This window comes from Loxodonta africana, chromosome 15, assembly GCF_030014295.1.
Source record: "Loxodonta africana isolate mLoxAfr1 chromosome 15, mLoxAfr1.hap2, whole genome shotgun sequence".
Taxonomy (NCBI): domain Eukaryota; kingdom Metazoa; phylum Chordata; class Mammalia; order Proboscidea; family Elephantidae; genus Loxodonta; species Loxodonta africana.
In genome coordinates, this window is record NC_087356.1 from 26,276,254 (window position 1) to 26,301,560 (window position 25,307).

A 25,307-nucleotide genomic window follows, 5' to 3' on the forward strand; every position below is an offset into this window, starting at 1 on the left:
TGTTTTAATATTTACCTAACATTTGGGAGCATGGGTGTTCTTGAAATTGTCATTTATTTAAAGTTCAATGGAGAAAATTCTTAATTTTTTTCTCAGCGTGTGAGAAAGCATTATATCTGAGAATATAAAGAAAAAAGACTATTTATGGGGTCATTTCATTATGTGTGTTTGATCTCTAGGGGAATATCGATAGAGAATGTTACAGCTGCCTAAAAATATAAACACCAGTGGGCTCTCGGGTTGGGCTTGTGCCCAGTTTTTTTTTAAAGTCAAAATATATTTTATTCCGGACCTCTTTCAGGTCTGATTCAAATTTCAGTTGTCAGAGCAATACAGTGCAAAGAGAACTGTGACAACAATAACAACAAATGTGCCTAGAAGGGATAAAAGGGTGGTTGGGGACAAATCACTGTGACACTGAACCAAAATACATCACAAGTGTGATCACCATGGTCCAGGACAGCATTGTTGTTAGCTGCTGTCCAGTCAGGCCCCAATTAATAGCGACTTCACGCATAAGGGAACAAAACGCTGCCCAGTCTGGCACCATCCCCATGAGCAGCTGTGGATCATACCATTGTGATCCATAGCATTTTCATTGGCTGATTTTTTGGAAGAAGATCTCCAGGCCTTTCTTCCTAGTCTGTCTTAGTCTGGAAGCTCTGCTGAAACCTATTCAGCATCATACCAACACACAAGCCTCCACTGACAGATGGTGGGTGGTGGCCAGCCATAAGGTGCTTTGGCTGGGAATCGAACCTGGGTCTCTCACAGCGGGCAAGAATTCTACCACTGAACCACAAATTGGACAGCCTAGAACATCTATATCAGTCTTCCTTATGCAATAATCATGAAAATTGAACAATAAAAGTTTTTTAACATGTGTAAAAAACTGCCAGGGACTAGTTTATACTTTTACAACAATTTTGCAGGTAACTGGATAACTAAGGAATAGATACAGACATTTCAATTCAGTGCTATAGGTGGGCTCACAGAATAAGACCCAAAAGATCCTTGGCCCAGCCCTAGGTTTAATGCTATGCACTTACTTGGGGCTGCCTGGCAGTTCTTATATGGAACTATTGAATTTTATTGATGCAAGGGACCTTGGTGGGAAAATATGGTTGTTTTTATAATGCTCATCCTAATTTTCTTTTCAGTATCCTTCCCAGGATGCCCACAGTGAGAACAGTCCCAGAGATTTGTGACTCTCTTGGGGTGGTGGGTCAGAGGGCAGGTGATCCCATCCTTGCCGCTTGCCAAGTCCTTTCTTCTCCCTCCTACTTTCAGATCAGGGTCCAGGTGATCGAGGGACGCCAGCTGCCAGGCGTGAACATCAAGCCTGTGGTCAAAGTCACTGCTGCCGGGCAGACCAAGCGGACACGGATCCACAAGGGAAACAGCCCACTCTTCAACGAGGTGGGGGGCATTGGGCAGGGCTCCCAGCCTGGGGCACATCCATTAAGGCTAGGACCTTGGTGGGCCTTCCACACTGGGAGCCCAGAGCAGACACCCGGCCAGGCATTGGTGGGGTTTTATAGAGGGCCCTAACTTTGGGTTGAGATCTGTGCCAGGTCCTGGGCTCCAGCTCTTTTTCCTGCCTGGGGCTCCTGCTCTGCTCCACACCCTGTCATCCTGTAGGGCCAGCCACCCACCCTGTCCCTGAGTTGACAACCTCTGTGAGGTCAGGGTGGAATACTTGTTGACTCCTGGGCTCCACAATGGGCTGAGCTCAAGCCGTACTTCCTGCATGGATTGAAGTGAAGCTGGTGGCGCGGAAGTGCCAGACTTGTGGGTGGTGGTGACCCTCTCCCCACCTGGGGGTCAGCAGGCACTGATTTGTCTCTCTCTTTCCCTGAACCAACAGACTCTTTTCTTCAACGTATGTGAATCTCCTGCACAGCTGTTTGATGAGCCCATCTTTATCACGGTACATCTCAGCAATCAAAGCTGTGTGTCTATGCATGCATGTCAGTGTGCACATGTGTGCATGTGTGTGCACATCAGCCTGCATGTGTGCATGTAACTGTGCATATGTTCATGTGTGTATGTATGTGCATGTCAGTGTGCATTTGTGTGCACACCAATGTGCATGTATGTATGTGTGCATGCAACATGTGTGTATGTGAATGTCAGTGTGCATATGTGTATGCATGTGCATTATATATCCCAGTGTGTATATGTGCATGTCAGTGTACATGTGTATACATGTCAGTGTGCTTGTGTGCCTGTAGTGTGTGTGTGTATGCCTGTGTGTGTGCCTGTCAGTGAGTATGTGTGTGTGAGAGGGAGACTGAGGGAGAGAAGAGAGAAGCATTAAGGCCAGGCCTGGACGATGTGGAACAACTTTCAGTCAGGCTCTGCTGGTCACAGAAATGCCTGCAGCAGCTCCGAAGGGAGGCTGCAGCTGACAAGGAGCCCCACTGTCCCACATCCCCCAGGTGCCTCAGGCTAGGGCCCTTAAATCCATGGCTGCAGCAGACACTTTGTTCCTCATCTTATTTTATTTGTCCATGTGCCTGCTTCTGGCAAGATTTTATTTCTCTGCTCCCCCATGTGTAGTGTAGTGGTTAAAAGTGTGTACCCTGGAGCCAGGCTGCCTGGATTTTAGTCTCATCCGTGTCACTTAGGAGTCGTATGATTCTGTAGAAATCTAGTAATGTGTCTGTGCCTCTTTTCTTGGTCTGTAAAACGGAGGTAATAATTGCACCTGCTCAGGGGGTGTTTGTGAGGGTTAAACATTGCTTAGAATGGTCTCTGGACCAGAGTAAGTGCTGTCTAGGTGGTGACTCTGTTTTGGGAGGCTGCTGTGGCCTGAAGCTGGGTGAAGTTTTGGTGGGAATCTGGCCCCTGTCTGGGCCTCAGGTCTACTTGTAAATGTGAGTTTTCCCTTGTCTTTTCCCCCAGGTGGTAGATTCCCGCTCGCTCAGGACAGACGCTCTCATTGGGGAGTTCCGGGTAATTGTTTTATTTGTTTTGAAAGCTGTCAGTTCAGGATTATCCATGAGTAGAGGCTTTTCTGGATAACACGCAGGGGCTGCCGCTCCAGAAACCCTGTCCTCCTGGGTCTGGGCAGGCCATGTGGGATTGGAGTTTTAGCAGCTTTCCTCCTAATTCTGACCATCCGAGGCCCCTGTGACATTGGCCCTCTCTGCCCTGACCTGACTCTGACGGTGGCCTGGGGAGTGGGGTCTGGATGCGACTCCAGGGCGGTGGAGAGAGCAGGAGCCTGTCGGGCTGTTGGTTTGCTCCGGACAGTCCAGAGTGAACAGTCCACTGCAGAGGACCGAGGACTGACTGTACCTTTCAGCTCAGAGGCTGGGTTAACAAACTGCATGAGGTAAAACCAATAAAACCGTATGTGTCAGATAGAACTGGGCTCCATAGAATTTTCAATGGCTGATTTTTCAGAAGTAGATCTCCAGGTCTTTCTTCTGAGGCACTCTGGGTAGACTTGAAGCACTAGCCTTTTGGTCAGCAGCCAAGTGCTTTAGCTCTTTGCACCACCTTTCGGTTAGCAGCCAAGTGCTTTAGCTCTTTGCACCACCCAGGGATGCATGAAGTAAAGGAGCTAATAATGGGGGATCTGAATGGCACTTTAATGTAATTTTTATTGACTTCCTCATTTTTGAATCTTCCTGCATTTATCAGAAGGAAAGAAAAGGCACAGGCTTATTTTAACCTGCCAGTGCTATCCAAATAAAATATGCCTCCCATCTCTGGGCAGCAGTCACGAGGTACAAAGCTAAGCCTGTTTCCCTACAGAAGCATTCTGTAAAGGGATGGGCTTCAGCCTGAGTCATCCTGTAACAAACAGGACCTTAATTGTGTTTTGAATCTCTAATCTTTGAAACACATTCACGTTCTGTGAACCCGAGGGTTAAGTTTAAAAATCATTATTTTATAATTTTTTCTAATTATAAAAATAATCTATGCCTTTCATAGAAAATTATAAAACCCAGGAAAAAATAAAAAAGAAAAGAAAAATCACCTGAACTATCAGCCAGAGATAGCACTGTTTTTGTTACATTTCCTTTCTTCTTTTTTTGTATGCACAGATAAACTTTACCTAGGTGGGTTTACCATGTGTTCTGCTTTCTTTCCATATTATTATTGTATGATGAACGTTTCCCCATGTCACCAAATGTTCTTTGAAAAACATGATTTGTAATGGAGTGGTTTAATGCATGATACTTACGTAGCACTTCAGGGCCCAGAGTCTGATTTGCGTTTTCCTCTCTTTGATTTCAGATGGACGTGGGTACCATTTACAGAGAGCCCCGTGAGTTGAGTTCTCACCATTTGGTCCACATCCTTGGATGCTGCTTGGGGACACCCATTTGGGACTCCCATCCTTCCTCCCTGGGGGTTTTAGAGTTGAGAAGAGGGGTTTGAGCTTGGTGGTGAGAGCTACAGGAATGAAGACAAGGCAGGGTTTCACACACCGGTAAAGCAGGTCCTACTAACGCTCTCCTGTGCCTACAGTTGGCCCAGTCAAGGGTGCCAAATCTGGAATGTCCTGGGCAAGAGTTTCTGGAGACCAGGGTAACCTCAAACAAGGACAGGCCATTTGGGTGATAGGTCTAGGATTTCTCCATGCCCCAACTTCTGCCCTGGTCTGGGCCTCCTCAAGTCCCTGAGAGGGGAGAAAATGGCCTCTAATATACTTGGCCCTGACAGCCTCTTGTAGAGGCCCCTGTTAACAATTCTGACTCTTACCCACATTAACACTCAAGGTCCCTTTTGGTTCTAGAATTTGAGCCCTTCCCCAATGTCCCAGGACAAGCCCTTCAACTCACCCACATGTGGCCCTGGGCTTCTGGATGTGGTTGCAGATATAGGTCCTTTCAATTCTGGGGTCACCCATGGATACTGTCTCTTTTAGGACATGCATATCTCAGGAAGTGGCTGCTGCTCTCGGACCCTGATGATTTCTCTGTTGGAGCCAGAGGCTACCTGAAGGCGAGCCTTTGTGTGCTGGGGCCCGGGGATGAAGCTCCTGTAAGTACACTTCCCTGAATCTCAGTGTCTCACCATAGCACTGGATGGTGGAGACACCAAGCAAAAAATGAAACAAAAACAACTTAATTTTTTTCTAATTTATAGGAATACATGTTAATAGTGAGAAATGTGGAGCATGTGGAAAAGTATAAATAAAAACCAAATCACTCATAATTCTACCACTTAGGGATAGCTGTTATTAATATCTTGCTGCATATCCTTCCGGAACGTTATACATGTATGTGTATTTTTCTTTTTGCAAAAATGAGATTATTCCATATATATTCAATTGTAATTGATTTTTTTTGTGCTAAAAAAATATTGTCATCTGTACATATCAATAGGTAAAGTTATAAGTCATAGGTGGTAAGCATGAGAAAGGTCTTGAGAGTTGGGAGGAGGGTATTATCAGCATCTTTGCACACAACTTAGATCTCCACCACTTCTTTACAATTTTTTTTAATGGATGACATGGGAAATAGACTAGATTTTGTTAAATACCTGCTGTGCTCCAGATAGGTACATTTACATCATTATCAAAGCTAATCCTTGTCACTACCCTGTGAGGTCGTTATTATTGTCTCCACTGTGCAGATCAGAAAGCTGTCTCAGGCTTAGGAACTTCCCTGAGCTGACAGGCAGTAAGTGGCAGAGTCAGATCTGCCTTACTTCAGAATGCACCCCTGTGAGGCGGTGAAAATTGAGCTCTTAGAAAAAGAAGGTAAACCATTGTGCTCAAGAGCACGTTAGGAATCATACTTGGTTTGCTCTGCAGCTGGAGAGAAAAGATCCCTCTGAAGACAAGGAAGACATCGAAGGCAACCTGCTCAGGCCCACTGGTGTAGCCCTTCGAGGAGCTCACTTCTGCCTGAAGGTCTTCAGGGCAGAGGATTTACCACAGAGTAAGTCTGGCACCCTCTATCTGTAGGGAGGCCCCCAAGAGACTTTCACTGGGCCATTATGAAGGCAGACCTCACTTTGGGGGAGACCTCTTGGAGAAGAAGCCTCCAGCTTGTAGGTCTTTGGGGCCCTTTCTCAGTTCCTGTCAGAGCCTCCCCCTCCCCAGGGGCTGCTCTTCTGCTCCCTTCCTGCCCCACCCCCCACCCCATTGACTTCCATCCTCATCCCAGGGTCTACTAGAGACCTGTGCAGGGCCCAGCTCTCCCTCCACTCTGCTGGGTGAGGGAAGCATCAAGGCCTTTTTGGGTTTCCCAAGGATTTTACTGTTCTTAACAGCAGAAAAGAACTTAATGAAAAATAATAAATACTAATAAATCTTGAGACCAGTAGCTATCCCTGGTCTCCACTGCAGTGCCTTTTGGGCCTGGTCTGGCTGTTAAGCCACTCTGTGGACCCATTTTCTTGGTTCTTACTGGGGAGTCAGTACCACTCAAACTCTCTGGGCTGGATCCTGTTGATTTTCCCTTCCCTCTGTGAGGAGGCCATGGCCTGCAAGTCTGCAGACCCTGTGCTGGGAAACAGACACTGTGATATGGGAAGGGCTTGCATGAAGGACTCCTGGTACCCATTGTCTCACAGATGAACACCTCTGGTCCACTACTGTAACCCACTAATCTGGTTTGCCTGGGACTGTCCTGGTTTTAGCACTGAAAGTCCAATGTCCCAGGAGATTCTTCAGTCTCCTGCAAACTGGGATGGTGGGTCACCCTCGCTGTGGCCATTTCCTCATCCTCCCCGTTCTCCCCCGAGGAAGGCCATTGTGGCCACTGCCAGATTTCTTACGGTGGCTAGCCTGGGATTGGACCCACCAAGTGTTCGGCAAATGCTTGGAGAATTATATTGAATATTTTAGAGCTGTGGGTGTCAATCCTGGCTGCACATTAGAATTGTCTAGAGAGCTTTAGGAGTCCCTGGCTGGCACAAATGGTTAAGCACTCAAGTACTATCTGAAAAGTTGGCAGTTCAAATCCACCCAGAGGCACCTCAGGGAACAGGCCTGATGATCAACTTCTGAAAGGTCAGAGCCTTGAAAACTACGGAGCACAGTTCTACTCTGACACACCTGGGGTCGCTGTGAATTGGAATCAACTCAGCAGCACGTGCTTACAGAGCTTTAAGAGAATACGGATGCTTGGGCCCCACTTCCAGAACTTCAGAAGGACTTGGTCAGGGGCTCGATTTTTTAAAGACTCATCAGATGATTCCTTTCCTTGGCTCAATTGTAGCCACAGTTTTAGAGTGTGCTTTATCGTAATCAAGCCAGTCGCTGTCCCTAGCAGAGAAGAATCAGTGCGAACACTTGCAACTTGGGGCTCTGTTTACAAATTTTGCCTAAAGCTAATAGTTTGAGAGTTTTGGCTTTGATTAATGGTATCAGTAAATAAAATGGATTCTTTCAGTACAAGCTTATTTGAACCAACGTTCATGGGGAAAGGCTTTAAATAAGTTGTTAGCTGCTGTCAGGTCGGCCCCCAACTCATGTCGACCCCAGGTGTTAAATAGGTGTTAAAATACATGCCAAAAAATATTCTGCATTTATTGGCTGCAATTACGTAGGAGTGACTGGGTGAGCTTCCAAAGGGGCATACCAAAAACCAAACCCATTGCCATCGAGTCGATTCCAACTCAGAGTGACCCTATAGGGCAGAGTAAAACTGCCCCATAAGATTTCTGAGGAGCAGCTGGTGGGTTTGAACTGCCGACCTTTTGGTTGGCACCTGAGTTCTTAATCACTGCACCACCAGGACTCCCCAAAGGGGCACAAAAAACCAAAATCTGTTGTCTTCTAGTTGATTCCAACTCATAGCAACCCTATAGGACACAGTAGAGCTGCCCTATAGGGTTTCCAAGGAGTGCCTGGTGGATTTGAGCTGCCAACCTTTTGGTTAGCAGCTGAGTTCTTAGCCACCAGGGCTTCCCCAAAGGGGCATAGGGGAATGTAAATGTTTGCTTTTCTTAAGGCGAAGGAGTTTTATGTTTAATTCTCTGTAATGTTTTGTAAATATAAATGAAAGCAGAAGAGATGGGTAAATAGAACGTAAATATTTTCTAATGGTTGTTACCCATTGTGAACATGTAGACATTTGTTAGTACCTAGCCTTTGACTGTTCTCCTCCTCTTCCACATATACATGGAAATAAACTAATTCAGTAAAAAATTTGATTTGGTACAGCATAGATTAAAACCTCAAAAAAATAAAAACGGAATTGACTTGTTGGTTGAGCTCTTCCCAATCACTGTGCTAATGGATCTAAAAGAAAATGTCAGACAGATATCCATAGTGGGATATTATAACAACTCTCAGTGCCTTTCTGGCTTGTTTACTGTCCTTAGTGATTTAGGTTTCTAATCAGTCAATTAGCCTTTGAAAGCCTTTGGAGAGCAGTGGGGACAAGCTGTCTGGGGACTAGTGCCCTCAGGAGATGCTGCTCTAACAGTCCTACCTCCCGAGTCCCTGGGCCAAGGTGGCCACGGCCACGGGGACTTTCTCAGGGAGTCCCAGGACTGCCTGGAGACAGGTAGGTGGGAAGAAGGGGTTTAGGAGGTGGGACAGTAGGTGGGCAGTGACCGGCGTGTGCTCCTCCCCAGTGGACGATGCTGTGATGGACAACGTGAAGCAGATCTTTGGCTTTGACAGTAACAAGAAGAACTTGGTGGATCCCTTCATGGAGGTCAGCTTTGCTGGGAAAATGGTAAGGAGCAAGAACGTCAGAGGGTTCTCTTGGGACGGTAACTGTTGGGGTCCATGTGGACGGGGTGCAGCAGAGTGCAGGACAGAGTGAGGTGTACACATTGGCCCCAGCACCTCCATCAGAGGTAACGTGTATGGGGGGCCTGGTCACGGTCCTGGGAGACCCTCACACAATCCCAGCTCTCTGGGGTGGCCACGCAGACCAACGAGGACATGTTCCCCTTTGTGATTAGCAAGCCATCCGTGTGTGATATCTCAGCACCGTGCAGATCTCCTGTTCTCAGCCACCTCTTACCTAATGGTTTAAGGTTCCATTGACCTTGTCTGAATAAGTGATTGCAAAGTGATGGTTTTCTAATTATCATTCCTTCCATCTTTATTAGCTAACATTTTTCTGTAAAGCAGAACCTTCCTCTTCCCACTCCTTTGAGTGTACTATAGCCCTTGGGAGAAGCCCTGGTGGTGCGATGGGTAAAGTGCTTGGCTGCTAACAGAACGGGAGAAAGACGTGGCAGTCTGCTTCCATAAAGATTACAGCCTTGGAAACCCTATGGGGCAGCTCTACTCTGTCCTTCAGGGTTGCTGGGAGTCAGAGTCAACTCGATGTCACACTACAACAACAACATGGACCCCAGTAATTTTTATTAATTCAGTGTGTTAAGATCAGTCATTCTTGTGTTGACGTAAAAATTGTCCTGACGTTGGCCATTAGGAGCCCCTTTAAGCTGGCTCTTCCATCCCAGAGTCCTGCATTAGGTCTCAATGAAAAGGTATGTGGGTAGGTAACTTAGATTTTAAACTCATTTCACCCTGAGGTGTAAATGATCGTTGCATACCCATAACCATTAGGGAAGTAACAGTTACAATTCAGGCTCAGGAACACCCAGGATACAGTTCTTCCTTCAGGACAGCCTCTTCCCAGCTGTGCTCCCAGGGACGCCTCTCCCTGGCCCTCAGCCTCTGCCTTCTCTCTCTGCCCACCTCCCTGTCTTCTGCTGCCCCACGTCTGTGCTGCTGGGTCTCTTCTGCTGGTCTTATCTTCCTTGGTCGTGGTGGGCTCCTCCTCTAGGCTTTGGAATTGGCTCTCTTTTAACGCAAAACTGACCAATTTCCTTGAATTACCCTATCACACAGTCCTGCCCAGTCACCTGGGTGGGAGTTACAAGACCATGGCTAGAAAGACCACACAAAAGTAATCAATTGCGCCACACCAAGTGCAGGTTTTGGTTTGGGCATGGGGTCAGGGCCTGATGCCCTGTGCATGGCTTTAGGGGGCTGTGGCAGGATGCAGGAAGGCAGGGAGGAAAGGTGCAGACTGGGCGGTGTTGCTGGACACTTGCCCCAAGGACTGGGATCATTTTTCGTAGTTGAGGATAGGGAAAGCGAGCCCCAGACTGTTTGTATCCCACATTTCCAATATGGTAGAGTGCTTTGCTGGTACTAGAACCAAGTGGGACTTGCCTTCGAATTCAGGGGCTTTCCTAGAACCTGGGTCTCAGAGCTAGGGGGCTTCTGGTTGCTCCTGGTTCCTTGCCAGCACCCTTGATCCCCTAGCTCTTTTTCTGCTCTGAGATGCCCTTGCCTGGCCCTGGGGGATTTTTCTAGGAAGGTGCTGGAGATGGGGGACCAGGCCAAGGCAAGGGGCTGTATAAAGCTGATTGGTGGGTGGGTTCCTGCGAGAAGCTGTGTTCCCTATTTCCCTCAGGAAGGAGAGAGAAGGGCTAAAGGATGCGGCTGAGAACTTCCTCCTGGAAAACTTCAGCTTGATTGGCCTCTTCTGATGGTCCCCAGCCCTTGTGACCCAATGTCTCTCCCCTGAGCCACCTCCTTGTGCCCCCCATTCTCTCTGCTGTCCTTGCTGCACCTTTCTGCCTGCCCCTTTCTCTGCCTGCCCCTGTGTCACATTTCCTCATTACACTTTAATCTGAACATCCCTTGGCTTTTGTTCTCTGTGCCCTCCCATCCTATCCTGGCCCTCTTTGCATTTCCTTTTATGGACACTTGATGGCGCCACTGCCTAAGATGTCAACCGTACCTGATTTGACTAAGTTACTAAGGGGATTGAAGGGAGGGTGTGTGTCTGTGTGTGTGTGTGTGTAGGCCTGCATCTGGCTACCAGCAGTCCTGCCCCAGGTCTGAAGGAGGCCCTGTGGGCATTGCTTATGGGACTGTGGGGGGAATACCTGGACTTTCTTGTTCCAGGGAGCTGGAGGCAGTGTTGGCAAGGCCTCTCAGCTGTGTGTTAAAGAGTCCTTTCCTTTTCTTTTCGAGTTGTTAGTTACTTCCGGATTTAAAAAGAATTATCTAATTTTTGGATTAGGTGATATATACAGGCAGACTATTTTCATATATTATATATATATATTTATTATGTCTTTGTCTCTATCAATCAATCATGGAAAGCCTCCCTCCACTCTGTCCCCCCACCCAACAGTCCATCTGTTCCGCTCCTGCAAAGAAAGCCATTATTAGTTTCTTTTGTATCATTCTGGTTTCAGTATGCATATACAGGCACATCTGAGTATAGATTTTTATTTTTCACCATTTTTAAACATGTTATTATGTGCTGTCGAGTCAGTTCTGACCCATAGCGACCCTACAGAATAGAGTAGAACTGCCCCTTAGGGTTCCCAAGGAGCGGCTGGTGGATTCAGACTACTGACATTTTGACTAGTGGCCGAACACATCGTACTCACTGCTCTGCACCTTGCTTTTTTCACTTAATATAACTTGGAGATGGTTCCGTATCAGTATGTAAAGCAAGTCCCCATTCTTTTTAGACTTGCATTGTATTCCATGGTGGATGGACGGTAATTTACTTAACCTGTCCTCTATTGGTGGACACAGGGTTTGTTCCAGTCCTTACCATTTCAAGCCCTGCTGCAGTGAATGACCTCCTACATTCTGCCCTGTACGATGATTTCTGTAAGAGAACTGTCCAGAGGTAGAACTGATAGTGAAAGGGCAGAGGCATTTGTACTTTGGGTAGAGTTTGGCTAAGTGCCCTCTGGAGGGGGGGAACCATTTTGTTCTACCAACAAAGTATGAGAGCAGTTTCCCCGTAGCCTCACCAACGTGGCTGCCAGACTTTAGTGTTATTGTGAGTCTGAGAGATGGTATCTCATTCGTTTTATTTGTGTCTCTTATTATCAGTGAGGTGAGCATCTTTGTATACATTTCTGCCATTGCCCATCGTTCCATTGGCTTGTTGGCCTCTCTTCTTTCTTACTCCTCTCTTTGCTAATACAAAGGCCAAATTCATGCCCCTAGTCTTTGCCTGGCTCTATTTATGACGGGGAGGGGGAGAGTGGGGACAGCGGCTGGCACTGGGTGTGCCCCAGAAGAGGTTGCACCCTTATTTGATGGAGGAACTGACATCCCTGATCTAAGTCAGATACTCATTAAACGAGATCATGCACATACAATGCTTAGCACCAATGTAGGGCCCATAGTGAATGCTCTGAAAGAGGCTGCTTCCTATTTTTTTTTTTTTAATTTTTATTGTTCTTCAAGTGAAAGTTTACAAATCAAGTCAGTCTCTCACACAAAAACTTATATACACCTTGCTACACACTCCCAATTACTCTCCCCCTAATGAGACAGCCCATTCCCTCCCTCCACTCTCTCTTTTCGTGTCCATTTTGCCAGCTTCTAACCCCCTCCACCCTCTCATCTCCCCTCCAGGCAGGAGATGCCAACATAGTCTCAAGTGTCCACCTGATCCAAGAAGCTCACTCCTCACCAGCATCCCTCTCCAACCCATTGTCAGTCGGATCCATGTCTGAAGAGTTGGCTTTGGGAATGGTTGCTGTCCTGGGCCAACTGAAGTCTGGGGGCCATGACCACTGGGGTCCTTCTAGTCTCAGTCAGACCATTAAGTCTGGTCTTACGAGAATTTGGGGTCTGCCTCCCACTGCTCTCCAGCTCCCTCAGGGGTTCTCTGTTGTGTTCCCTGTCAGGGCAGTCATTGGTTGTAGCCGGGCACCATCTAGTTCTTCTGGTCTCAGGCTGATGTAGTCTCTGGTTCATGTGGCCCTTTCTGTCTCTTGGGTTTGTAATTACCTTGTGTCCTTGGTGTTCTTCATTCTCCTTTGGTTCACGTGGGTTGAGACCAATTGATGCATCTTAGATGGCCGCATGCTAGCGTTTAAGATCCCACATGCCACTCTACAAAGTTGGATGCAGAATGTTTTGTTAATAGATTTTATTATGCCAATAGACTTAGATGTCCCCTGAAACCATGGTCCCCTAACCCCTGCCCCTGCTATGCTGGCCTTCCAAGCATTCAGTTTATTCAGGAAACTTCTTCAATTTTGGTTTAGTCCCGTTGTGCTGACCTTGCCTGTATTGCGTGTTGTCTTTCCTGTCACCTAAAGTAGTTCTTATCTACTATCTAATTAGTGAATACCCCTCTCCCACCCTTCCTCCCTCCCCCCTCTCGTAACTATCAAAGAATATTTTCTTCTCTGTTTAAACTATTTCTCGAGTTCTTATAATAATGGTCTTACCCAATATTTGTCCTTTTGCAACTGACTAATTTGACTCAGCATAGTGCCTTCCAGATTCTTCCATGTTATGAAATGTTTCACAGATTCACCACTGTTCTTTATCAATGCATAGTATTCCATTGTGTGAATATACCATAATTTATTTATCCATTCTTCTGTTGATGGGCACCATGGTTGCTTCCATTTTTTGCTATTGTAAACAATGCTGCAATGGACATGGGTGTGTATATATCTGTTCATGTAAAGGCTCTTATTTCTCTAGGATATATTTCAAGGAGTGGGATTGCTGGATCATATGGTTGTTCTATTTCTAGCTTTTTAAGGAAGCACCAAATCGATTTCCAAAGTGGTTGTACCATTTTACATTCCCACCAGCAGTGTAGAAGTGTTCCAGTCTCTCCACAGCCTCTCCAACATTTATTATTTTGTGTTTTTTGGGTTAATGCCAGCCTTATTGGAGTGAGATGAAATCTCATTGTAGGTTTGATTTGCATTTCTCTAATGGCTAATGATAGTGAGCATTTCCTCATGTATCTGTTAGCTACCTGAAATGTCTTCCTTAGTGAAGTGTCTGTTCATATCTTTTGCCCATTTTTTAATTGGGTTATTTGTCTTTTTGTAGTTGAGTTTTTGCAATATCATGTAGATTTTGGAGATCAGGCGCTGATTGGAAATATCATAGCTAAAAACTTTTTCCCAGTCTGTAGGTAATCTTTTTACTCTTTTGGTGTAGTCTTTGGATGACTGCTCGATGACACGCAAACCTCCTAGGACCTATAGATCTGAATTTAGTCTTACCTGTGGCCCCTGATGGAAACCCTGGTGGTGTAGTGGTTAAGTGCTACAGCTGCTAACCAAGAGGTTGGCAGTTCGAATCCACCAGGCGAAACTCTATGGGACAGTTCTACTCTGTCCTATAGGGTCACTATGAGTCAGAATCTACTATGGCAGTGGATGGGTGGTGGGTGTGGCCCCTTTGGGGTGGGGCCAGGGGCCTGGCGCCCCCTTGTGGACTCTGAGGGCGTAGTCGGCATGTGAGCCAATGGTTTTGTTCAGTTTCCAGCCCTGCTAGGTTTGTGTGTGGAAAAGCCCAGTCTTTAGAGCAGGGCTGATCTGAGGCAGACTGTGGCTTATGGGGTTTGTATTGTCGCTGAATTTGCCTCTGTCTCTCAGATGCCAGTGCCTGACCCCTAGTTCTGGCCCTCCAGCTGCCGCCGCCCCCATCCCCTAGCACTCACAATCTTCCATCGTGGAAGATGATCTGGGCCGATGGGCCAAGGGAAGAGCTTCGGGCTGTAAGGTCCCTGGGAAAGCCGATCTGGGCTTAGGGCACCCGCATTTAGGGCCGTGACCATAATGAGTGGTGGAGGGATTTCCAGCCAGGGTATAAAATAAGGGTAGAAGGGCTGTGGCATTCAGGTCCCCTGTCCCCACCTCCCCCACCAGCTCTGGGTCTGACCTTCCATTGGCCTTTCCTCTACAACATTTTCCTGGTTCTGAGCCCACTGCACCAGGCCCCAAGGCCTCCAGGGCCTTACACCCAGTCTGAAGAGCAGCCAGCATGGTAGAAAGTGACCTCTGGCTAATGTAGTGGTCCCCAGGGACCCCAGAATTCCCATGGGCAGGACCCACCTGTCCTTTGTGTCTCCTAGCTCTGCAGCAAGATCCTGGAGAAGACGGCCAATCCACAGTGGAACCAGAGCATCACACTGCCTGCCGTGGTGAGAGCCTACCCTGCGTGGCTGGCCTGCGGGGGCTCTGGGCTCCGGAGGGTCCAGGGCTCCTTTCCTTGCCAACATCCCACCTGCCTCCCAGATTTCTGCTTGGAGGAGGCGGTGTCACTTTCTCCAAAGGGCCCCACTCCTGACATGTCTCTCTTCCCTCCACAGTTTCCCTCCATGTGTGAAAAAATGAGGGTTCGAGTCATAGACTGGTGAGTTGTGAGTCTGGGACTCATTCTTTTTTTTTTTTCTATTCTAGATATTTCATACAAGTGGGATCACACAATACTTGTCCTTTTGGACTGACTTATTTCACTCAGCATAGTGTTTCCAAGGCTTATCCATGTTGTAACATGTATCAGGCCTTCATTTCATATAGCTGAGTAATATTCCATTGTACGTGTATACCATATTTTGTTTATCCATTCATCTGTTGATGGATATTTAGGCTGTTTCTAATTTTTGGTATTGTGAATGGTGCTACAGTGAACATTGGTGTACAAATATCTGTTTGAGTCCCTGATTTCCGTTCTCTTGAGTATATACCTTGGAGTGGAATTCTGGGTCATTGAGTCTGGGGCTGTTTCTAGGCAGGTGTCATGAGGGGCACAGGGTCATTCAGTCCAATTGGGTTCAGTCCGTGCCTAGTGAGAGGGCACATTTCAGGTGGGATAGTCTTCCCCGGGGGAGGCCGGAGAAGGAGGGGGTATGACTGTTCTTGGGATGCCTACTCACAGCCTTAGGGATGAACAGGGCAGAGCCAGGTAGGGCTGTCAGGGCTCTGAGGAGGAGCCCAAGGTCCCTGAGGGCAGGAGGGGCCAGGGAAGGCTTCTTGGAGGAGGTGGGGCATGTGTTGGCCTAGGGGGTGGTGGGGATTTGACAAGTTCAGGGTGAAGGTATTCCATGAGGAGAGGATTATAAGTAAAGGTTCAGAAGCTGGAAAGAGCACAGCTTCTGGGAGGAAGGGGTGTGAAATCCTGAGGTGCTGGTAGGAAGGGACAGGATTTTATTTAGGCTGGGGAAGTGGGCCAGGTTTCCCCAGCAGGGGCCACCACTGCAGCCTGGGAACAGATGAGGGGAATAGCTCCAGGGCGTTTTAGACAAATAATGGTATATAACACTTACTGAGGAGGCCCTGGGTAGTGCAAACCAAAAGATTGGAGGTTGGAGTCTACCCAGAGATGCCTTGGAAGAAAGACCTGGCAATTTACTTCTGAAAAACCAGCCATTAAACACCCTATGGAGCAGTTTTACGCTGACACATTTGGGTTGCCATGAGTCAGCTGACAGCTCTTTTACTGGTTTTACTGGTAAACACTTGCCGAACACTTACTGTTTGCCAGGCCCAGACCTCAGCAAGCACTTTACATGTACCATGGATTCTGCTGTACAGACGAGGAAGCAGGTTTGGAGATGTGGAATGACCTGCCTGAGGTGACACAGCTAGGAAGGGGCAGAGGCCAGACTCAGCCCCCAGCCTGCCACTTCCAAAGCCTGTGTCCTTAACCATTGAGCTGTGCTGCCTCTCATACTTGAAGGGGCCATTAGGGGCTGACACATGTGATCTCCAGGACTTTCCATACGTCAGGCTTTCCAAAAAGAGAGAGTTGTCCTCTCTCTGCCCCCAAACAGTCTTGGCCGTGTGGTTCCCCAGCGTGTTCTCCTTTGGTCTCGGGCCCTTGGCACCCCCAGCCAGGAGGATAATGAGAGAACAGGGAAAAACCCCCAGACCACAGAGCCATTAAAGTGTGTGCCAGTTCCCCAGGCCTAAAGAAAACAGCTTGTGAGAATTAGAGGCGAGGAAAGGGAACGGTGAGGAGGGCCAGTGAGGGAGAGGCCCCTAGGGCCCTGACCACCGGTATGTACCACCGGGAAGCGGTTTGGAGGAGAGGTGTACTTTACGTCCACAGAGCAATCTCTCCATTCCAGGCCCTGATGTGTGTGTGCACGTGTGTGTGGTGCTGATGGTGTATCTGCGTGTCTCTGCACGTGGGTGCATGTGAGTGTGTGAACGGGCTTACAGTGTGGTGTTCCGTGCGTGTGTGTGTGTGTGTGTGTGTATGGGCCTCGCTCGTGCCCTGGGAGCTATGTTGATGGCAGTGTACTGTACAATCCAAACACATTACAGAATCTGGTGGTTGCATTTCTGGTTTGGGTTGAAGTGGCATTTTTATTGTGAGTCTATTTTGAGACTTGCTATATTTTCCAAAAGCAACCCCAAACCCCAAAACCCAACTCTTGGCCAGAAGGTATTCTGCTGCTGCAAGTTCCTACCCAGAAAGTGCTTTCTTCCCAGAAAATGCAGATAAACTTCTGTTACTACCTGAATCCTGGAAATGTGATATAGTTCACATGGCCCTTTCCCTGTAACTTCATCTTCCATTCAAGTCTTGAAAAATTACTTTCTTCTTAAAATATAGAACCTTGCCAAAACCGTTGTTGTTAGCTGCCATTGAGCTGACCCCCAGCTCATGGTGACCCCCATGTACAGTGGGATCGGACTTGTGATCTGTAGGGTTTTCTTAGCTGAATTTTGGAAGTAGATTGCCAGGCCTTTCTTCCTAGTCCCTCTTCGTCTGGAAACTCTGCTGAAACCTGTTCAGCATCATAGCAACATGAAAGCCTCCACTGACAGATGGGTGGTGGCCGCACATGAGACGCATTGGCCAGCAACTGAACCTGCGTTTCCCGTGTGCAGGGTGAGAATTCTACCACCGAACCCCCCAAAACTACCCACCCCATAAAAACCAAACATCTCTCCCCTCATTCTCCCCTCCTCACCTGACTGAGAGGTTTCACAGAAATCCGATTCCACTGGTCTTTTCTTGGAGCTGGTCCTGAAGGAGGAGCCCTGGTGGTGCAGGGGTTAAAGCACTTGGCTGCTAACTGAAATGCCGGCGGTTCAAACCTACCAGCTACTCCATGGGAGGAAAATGTGGCAGTCTGCTTCTGTGAAGATCACAGCCTTGGAAAGAAACCCTGTGGGGCCATTCAGCTCTCATTCAGGGTTCCTCTGAGTTGGGGTCAACTTGACAGCGGTGGACTTAGTCTTTTTTTTTTTTTGGTCATGAAGGCAATTTAAAATGCCATCATCTCTCAGTTCTCTGGTGTTAATAATTTCATTGTAAAATGTTTAAGGACATTTTTACCTCCCCGTTCTTATGGATATCTTCACCAAGATAAAGATCTGGGCTAACAATTCACTCTTCTGAATGGAACCCAGTGGCCCTGATGGAAAACTTAAAAATCAAAGCTTAATCGCAGCGCTGGGAAACTATAAGTACAAAGAAGGCAGGAAGGGCAGCAGCACACAATGGGATATCTTTAAAAGAAAAAAAAAAAAAAAAACACCCCCCCATGCCGTCTGTCTTTCACGGTGGGGTCAGATGGATCAGAGCCTCACAGCCAGGCACACAGAGTGCTCTTAGTAGGGAGGAAGGGCCTGAGTGAGGACCAGGAATAAAAGGGAAAGTGTTCACTGTGAAGCTTCCTGAAGGAGAAGTAAGTCTAGCCCAGCCCAGGGTTTCTCAGCCTTGCACTATTGACATGTCGGCTGGTACAGTTCTTTGTGGCCCAGGGTATCCTGTGCATTGAAGGGTGTTTAGCAGAAACCACGGCTTCTACCCACTAGGTACTAGAGTTGTTGCGTGCTGTGGAGTTGATTCCAACTCATAGTGACCCTGTAGGATACAGTAGAACTACCCCATAGGGTTTCCAAAGCTGTAATCCTTATGGAATTGGAAGCAGGCTGCCACATCTTTTCTTCCACGGAATGGCTGGTGGGTTTGAACCACCTACCTTTCAGTCAGCAGCCGAGCCCTTTGTCATGGTGCCACCAGGGCTTCTTAGATACTAGTAGCACCCCCCACATACCCAAAATGTCTTCAGACCTTGTCGAATGTCCCTTAGGGGTCAAAATTGCCCTGGCTAATACCCACCGGCCAAGAAGGAAGCAGCAGTTTGTAGCACTTAAAATTCTGGTTTCACGTCAGGTGCTCAAATCCCAGCTTTGCCATCTTGGCAAGTTATTTAAACTTCCAAACCTCAGCTTCTTCATGGGAAATTGGGGCTTATAGTAGTGCCTACCTCACAGGGCTGTTGTGAGGATTAAATGAGCTAACTTGAATGAAGACACAGTGTTTAGCTCTTAGTAAATGCTCAATAAATGTTAGTCAGTGGAGCTTCCAGACTAAGACAGACCAGAAAGAAAGGCCTGGCCATGTACTTCCGAAAATCAGCAATGAAAACCCTATGGATCATAATAGTCTGATCCTGTTGTGCATGGTGTCACCGTGAGTTGGGGGCGGACTTGAAGGCAGCTAACACCAACATTGCTATGGGGGGGCAGTTTGGGGGGGCACAGAGGGAGGGTCTGCACAGGATGTGACTGACTTATTGGTTAATCAATCAGTTAGTCACACAATCCCCTACACTGCCGGGAGAGGAGAGAGATTTTCCTGTGGGCGGCAGGACAGGCCCCTACAACGCCTGGGAGCAGCCCTTGTCATGGGAACGGGACTCAGGACACCCCTCCCTCTACCCCTCCCTCCCCAGCTGGCCTTGGGGCTCTGAGCCTCAGTTTCCTCCTCTGTGTAACTGAGATGGTGATGAAAAGTACGCGTTCCTCAAGGCTATTTGGAAGATCCTGTGTGATGAAGGAGGTCGTTACAAGTGTTTACTGAGTCAGATACAAACAAAAGGAGCCGTGGAGATAATATCTTCCGGGTCACTTGTGTTTTCCCTGGATCTGGATGTTTTCTTAGCTCCTGAACAGCCTCGCACTCCCCGGCCATGCCTCTGGCCTCCTTGCTCTCAGCCTGGGCAGCGCTCAGGAAGTGTCGATGGTTGGCAACATGGACTAATTCCCTTAAGGGAAGCTCGAGCAAATCTTTCTTTCTAGTCTCTTCTTGCCTAGGATCACCAGGCCTCAGAGGGCTGGGGCAGCTAATGCTGTGTAACCGAGGGAAGCCATTTCCTTCCTGGGTGTGCTGTGGCCTGCGAGTCCCTTAGGCACTCAGGCCCTCTCTGTCCCCTTGGTCAAGGCACTCAGGCCCTCTCTGTCCCCTTGCTCTAGGGACCGTCTCACTCACAATGACATCGTGGCCACCACCTACCTGAGTATGTCCCAAATCTCCGCCCCTGGAGGAGAAATAGAAGGTAAGTGCCACCTTTTTTCAGCTTCTGGTGCCCCAGGCTCCCCTTGTCCCTCCCCACCCCCCACCCCCCACCCCAGTCTTCATACCTTGTTGGGGAGTTTGCAGAAAAGGGAAGATTATAAGGCCCGTACTGCCCATTTTCCGTGGAGAAGGGCTCTGCCAATGAGGGTGATGGAATGGCAGACGTTTGGGATTCTCCACCTCTCAGATGGTGGGGTAGATAACCATGGAGATGGTACAGAGAGGAATAGTCACTCCCCGCCCCCCCGCCCCAGATAGTACTGGTGGGCTGTGGCCATACTGTCCACTGGGTTCTTTGTGGCCCAACTGAATTCTAGCAGTTTCTATCTTGAAATATCTCTCATTGGTCTATTAAAAAGTAATCCATGATTGTTTTGTAAATTTTAAATAAAGAGATAATGTGAAAGAAGAATATAAAATTTACTCATGAAATTACCCATAAGCTTATCCCCAGACATGAAGAAACTATTACTATTCTAGGGCCTTTCTGTATGTATGTATGTATGCACATGTGGATGCATGTATATGTACACGTGTACACATATATTATGTATACGTATTTGGTTTTTTTTTTATATATGTATATACGTATACATAATTAAAAAACAAATTGTTTTGAAAATTGCTTTTTGCCACTTGGCAATTCGACATAGATGACTTTTCATGTTATTGAATGTTCTTTAACAATACAATTTTAAGTGACTACACATATTCCATTTTCTTTTTTACACATATTCCATTGTTAATTAAGGAGTTAATGTTGAATATGTAGGTGTTTTCTAATTTTTCTAAATTTTAAACAATTAATTTTGTAAGGAATATTTTCATACCTGAGTCTTTGGATAAATAACCCAGAAGTGGAATTGCAAAGGATTTAGCCATTTTAAAAGCTTTTTTAGTTTATATCAAAATTGCCCTTTAAAAAAGTTGGACTAATTTGCACTCTGGTTACTCCCATAAACCTATTTTCCTGTACCCTCACCAATATGGGGCAAAATAATAATATTAAAAAAGAACTTTGTTAATTTGATGGGTAAAAATAGCATCTCATTGTTTGTGTAATTTTTGTTTCTTTGACAGCTGAAGTTGACCAATGCAAATTTTAAAATGTTTTAATAATGATTTTATACTTATATGTTTTATATTTATTCTATTGTGAGTTATCAGTTCGTGTTCTTGGCCCATGTCTCTGATGGTATGTTTGTCTTTTTCTGATTGGTTTGTAAGAGTTTTGTATATGTATGGATATAAACTTTTTCTCTGTCATATACGTGGTGCATAATTTTTCTGTTTTATTTTAATCACTTAATAGTTTTTGAAGTATAGACATTTAAAATTTTTATGTAGGCAAATCTATTAATCTTTTTCCTAGTGAATAAGGTAGGGATCTAACAACTTTTTTTTTTAATTGTTCTTTGGTGGTACCAACACTATAAACTGAATAACATTTTCCTATATTTTGAAATGCCACTTTACCACCTACTAAATGTGTTCTTTAGCCTGTTTCTGGATTTTCTATTTTCTTCAATTGGTATGTCTACTTATTTCTCAGGTTTTGGTGTCTGGGTTATGCTGGCTCTGTAAAATTAATTGGAAAGATTTAAAGTCTTCTCTAACATCTGGAACAGTTTATATAACATAGGAATATAGTCTTTTGAGGGTTTGAAAGAATTCACCCATAAAACCATGTGGGTTGGGTGCCCTTTTGAGCGGGTGTAGTACTAGCTCTTTAAAAACGTTTTCAATTTTTCCTGTGATCATTGTTATTTTTAGCTTGTTACTTTCTTTTTTTTTTTCTAGTCAATTTTGGTAATCTATATTTTCCTAGAAAAGCATCCATCATATTGAGGTCTTCTAATTTATTTACTTATTGTTTTATTTTTTATTGTGCTTTAAACAATTAATACACATATTGTTTTGTGACACTGGTTGCCAACCCTGCAACGTGTCAACCCTCTCCCCTTCTTGACCTTGGGTTCCCCATTTCCATTTGTCCAGCTTTCTTGTCCCCTCCTGCCTTTGCCCCTGGTCTGGTGTACCAATTTATCTCATATACATGGTTGAACTACATGTGTTATTGTTTGTTTTATAGGGCTGTCTAATCTTTGGCTGAAGGGTGAACCTCAGAGGTGACTTCAGTACTGAGTTAAAACGGTGTGTGAGGGCTATACTCTCGGGGTTTCTCCAGTAAGTCTGGTCTTTTTTTGTGAGTTAGAATTTTGTTCTACGTTTTTCTCTAGCTCCTCTATTGTGGTCCCTGGTAACTGGGCACCATCTAGTTGTGCTGGACTCAGTCTGGTGGAGGCTGTGGTATTTGTGGTCCATTAGTTCTTTGGACTAATGTTTCCCTTGTGTCTTTGGTTTTCTTCATTCTCTCTTGCTCCAGATGGGGTGGGACCTATTTACTCACTGTTTTGCAGATCAATCTTTTATAATTTAAACAGTTCTACCTATGATGTTCTCCTCTTTCTTATTTCAAATGCTATGTATTTGAGTTTTCTCTCCCTCTCTTTCTTAATTAACGTTGTTAGAAGTTTGTTTACTTTATTGGACTTTTCAAAGAATCCGCTTTTGAATTTATTTATTTTCTCTTTCTTGATTAACATTGTTAGAAGTTTGTTTACTTTTTTGGACTTTTCAAAGAATCAGCTTCTGAATTTATTTTTCAATTAGAATACTTTCTTCGTTTTCTAATTCTTTATTTTCTGCTTCATCTTTTTACAGTTTTTCAACTTTCTTTAGGATTATTTTATTTCCATTTTTAACTTTCTAATTTCTTGTGATTATGTAAAAAATTTCTTAAATAGTGGAAGTATGGTTTCTGCCTTATATGTCATGCTTAAAAGGCTGTCAGCAGCCTCCCAAATATAGTTATATTTAACTATATATATATTTTTACATTTGAATATTTCATCTAGTTTGAATTTATTTTCGTGTATATTCTGAGAGCACTCTGGTGTGATTCCTTTGTGGGTAGTCTATTTTTTTCAGGCTAGATGCTTATAGGAATTTATCTTTTTTCATGTAGTTTAAAAAATTACTTGAGTCTATCAAGGTTTCACTGAATTTTGTCTGGGACATGGTGAGTTCTTAAATCTGAGCCGAGGAATGTGTTATTTTATTATAACACAGTAACATGGACACGTGGAGGCAGGATAGGGTAGGGTAAGAGCTGGAGCTTTGGAACCAGGCAACTTGGAGTCAGATTTTGTTCTGCTTCTTTGAAAGTCGAGTGAGTTGCTCCAGGCTCCTTTCTATAAAATGGGGGCTATTATGAGTTCCAATCTCACAGGGTGGTTGTAAGGATTCAATAAGATTATAAATGTAAAGTTCTTATAGTACCTCGTACATTTTAAGCCCTGATGTTATATTTTCTATTTGATACCATTATTATTGGCTTTCTGCATCACTAATCTGATTTTTTTCTTTTCTGCACCAATTCTGCTCTTTACTGCTTCCCATATGGTTTAAAATTTGCTGTTGCATTTTTAGTTTCCTGTCAAGTCCTTTCCCTCTATCATTCTTTTTATATTATCCTTTTCTTCTTTGCTCCCTACCTATTCTTTCTCAGAAGTTTTGCTTTTTTGTTCCACAGAGGCCCTGTCCTCTTGCACTCTGTTGAGGGTTCCAAGTAATTTCCTGAAAATTTCAGATGACGCTCCCCTGAGTCTTATAGATGCTGCTTTTCTGTCCTGCTGGACACTGTTATTTTCCTCCCTTTATTTACTCTCACAGGATCTGTTCCGCGGGAGCGTTTCTTTGCAGACGGTGTGTGTGGGTCTCTGACCAGCTGTGTCCTGGGTCAGTCCCCCGCTCAGACCTCTAGAAGGAGAACACGTTAATGTGATTGGTTTCTGGCAGACTCTACCAAGTGCTCCTGAGTTGGTGTCTTCTCTCATTCTCTCTTATAGCTTCTCTGAAACATTTTTTTTTTTTTTTACTTTTAATTATAGAGACTTTCAAACACACGCAGAAGTAGAGAATTATATACTCGGCTTTGTCATCTGGGTGCCCTCTCCATTCAGATTCCACCTCTGGTACATTTAATGGGTGGGATTCACACAGAACTACCTTCCAGTGGGCTGCTCTCAGAGCTCCTCCTGCCCCAGAGCCCTCTCCGTCCTAACTGTGGAACTCCCTGTCCCAGAATGCAGTCCCCCTCACTACTAACTGCTCAGACAGTTTCTGAGAATGGCCATCCTGGATACACAGGCAGAAAGAGTTGAGGCGAGGGCAGTGTAGCCGGGGAGCCACCTCATAGTTGGACTTCCTGGTATGGAAGGAGCCTCGCCTCCATGTCGGTGCCGTCCTTGGCTCTGAATCCAGACCTCCTATTTTCCGACAGTTGCCAGCTATCACCCATCTGATGGAGAGTTTAGATCCCGACCAGGTTCTAGTGTCTGAATCTCCTGTCCCTTGTCAGTCTTCGTTTCTGGAGGTGACATTGTTACTAGGTTCTGTCGAGTCAATTGCAAATCGTAGTGACCCCATGTTATAGAGTAAAACTGCCTCATAGGGTTTTCTAGGCTGCAATCTTTTTTTTTTTTTAACTTTAATGTGTTTCATGTGAAAGTTTACAAGACGAATTAGTTTCTCATTCAAAAATCCATACAAATTGTTTTGTGACATTGGTTGCAATCCACATGATGTGTCAACACTCTCCCCTTTCCGCCCATTCGTCCAGGTTTTCTGTCTCTTCCTGCCTTCCCGTCTTTGCTTTTGGTTAGGTGTTGTCTACTTGATTGAACTTAAAAGCACCTTCTTCACATGTGTTATTGTTTGTTTCATAGGCCTGTCTAATCTTTGGCTGAAAGGTAGACTTTGGGAATGGCTTCATTCTGAGTTAGCAGGGTGTCCAGGGGCCATAGTCCCGGGGATTCCTCCAGCCTCTGTCAGACCAATAAGTCTGGTCTTTTTTTTGTGAATTGGATTTTGTTCTACATTTTCCCCCTGCTCTGTCCAGAACCCTCTATTATTATCTTTGTCAGAGCAGTTGTTGGTGGTAGTTGGGCACCATCTAGTTCTTCTGGGCTCAGGCTGGTAGAGGCTGTGGTTCATGGGGTCCCTTAGTCCTTTGGACTGATATTTTCCTTGTGTCCTTGGTTTTCTTCATTCTCTTTTGCTCTGAACATGTTGGGACCAATCGATGTATTTTAGATGGCCACTCGTAAACTTTTAAGACCCCAGATGCTACTCACCAAAGTAGGATGTAGAACATTTTCTTTATGAGCTATGTTTTGCCAATTAA

At 45.7% G+C, this 25,307-nt stretch overlaps 1 protein-coding gene across 8 annotated transcripts in view; it reads left to right on the plus strand.

The window, feature by feature from the left end:
* The window catches only part of DYSF (dysferlin), a 242,190-nt gene that overhangs the window by 70,826 nt on the left and 146,057 nt on the right, over positions 1–25,307 (plus strand). For all 8 annotated transcript variants that reach the window (XM_064268707.1, XM_064268709.1, XM_064268711.1 and 5 more), the window contains 10 exons: positions 1,291–1,419; positions 1,868–1,930; positions 2,908–2,958; positions 4,252–4,282; positions 4,886–5,001; positions 5,777–5,903; positions 8,551–8,654; positions 14,814–14,882; positions 15,051–15,094; positions 19,957–20,039. In XM_064268707.1, the coding sequence (XP_064124777.1) occupies positions 1,291–1,419; positions 1,868–1,930; positions 2,908–2,958; positions 4,252–4,282; positions 4,886–5,001; positions 5,777–5,903; positions 8,551–8,654; positions 14,814–14,882; positions 15,051–15,094; positions 19,957–20,039 (817 nt within the window). The remainder of the gene's footprint in view (positions 1–1,290; positions 1,420–1,867; positions 1,931–2,907; positions 2,959–4,251; positions 4,283–4,885; positions 5,002–5,776; positions 5,904–8,550; positions 8,655–14,813; positions 14,883–15,050; positions 15,095–19,956; positions 20,040–25,307) is intronic.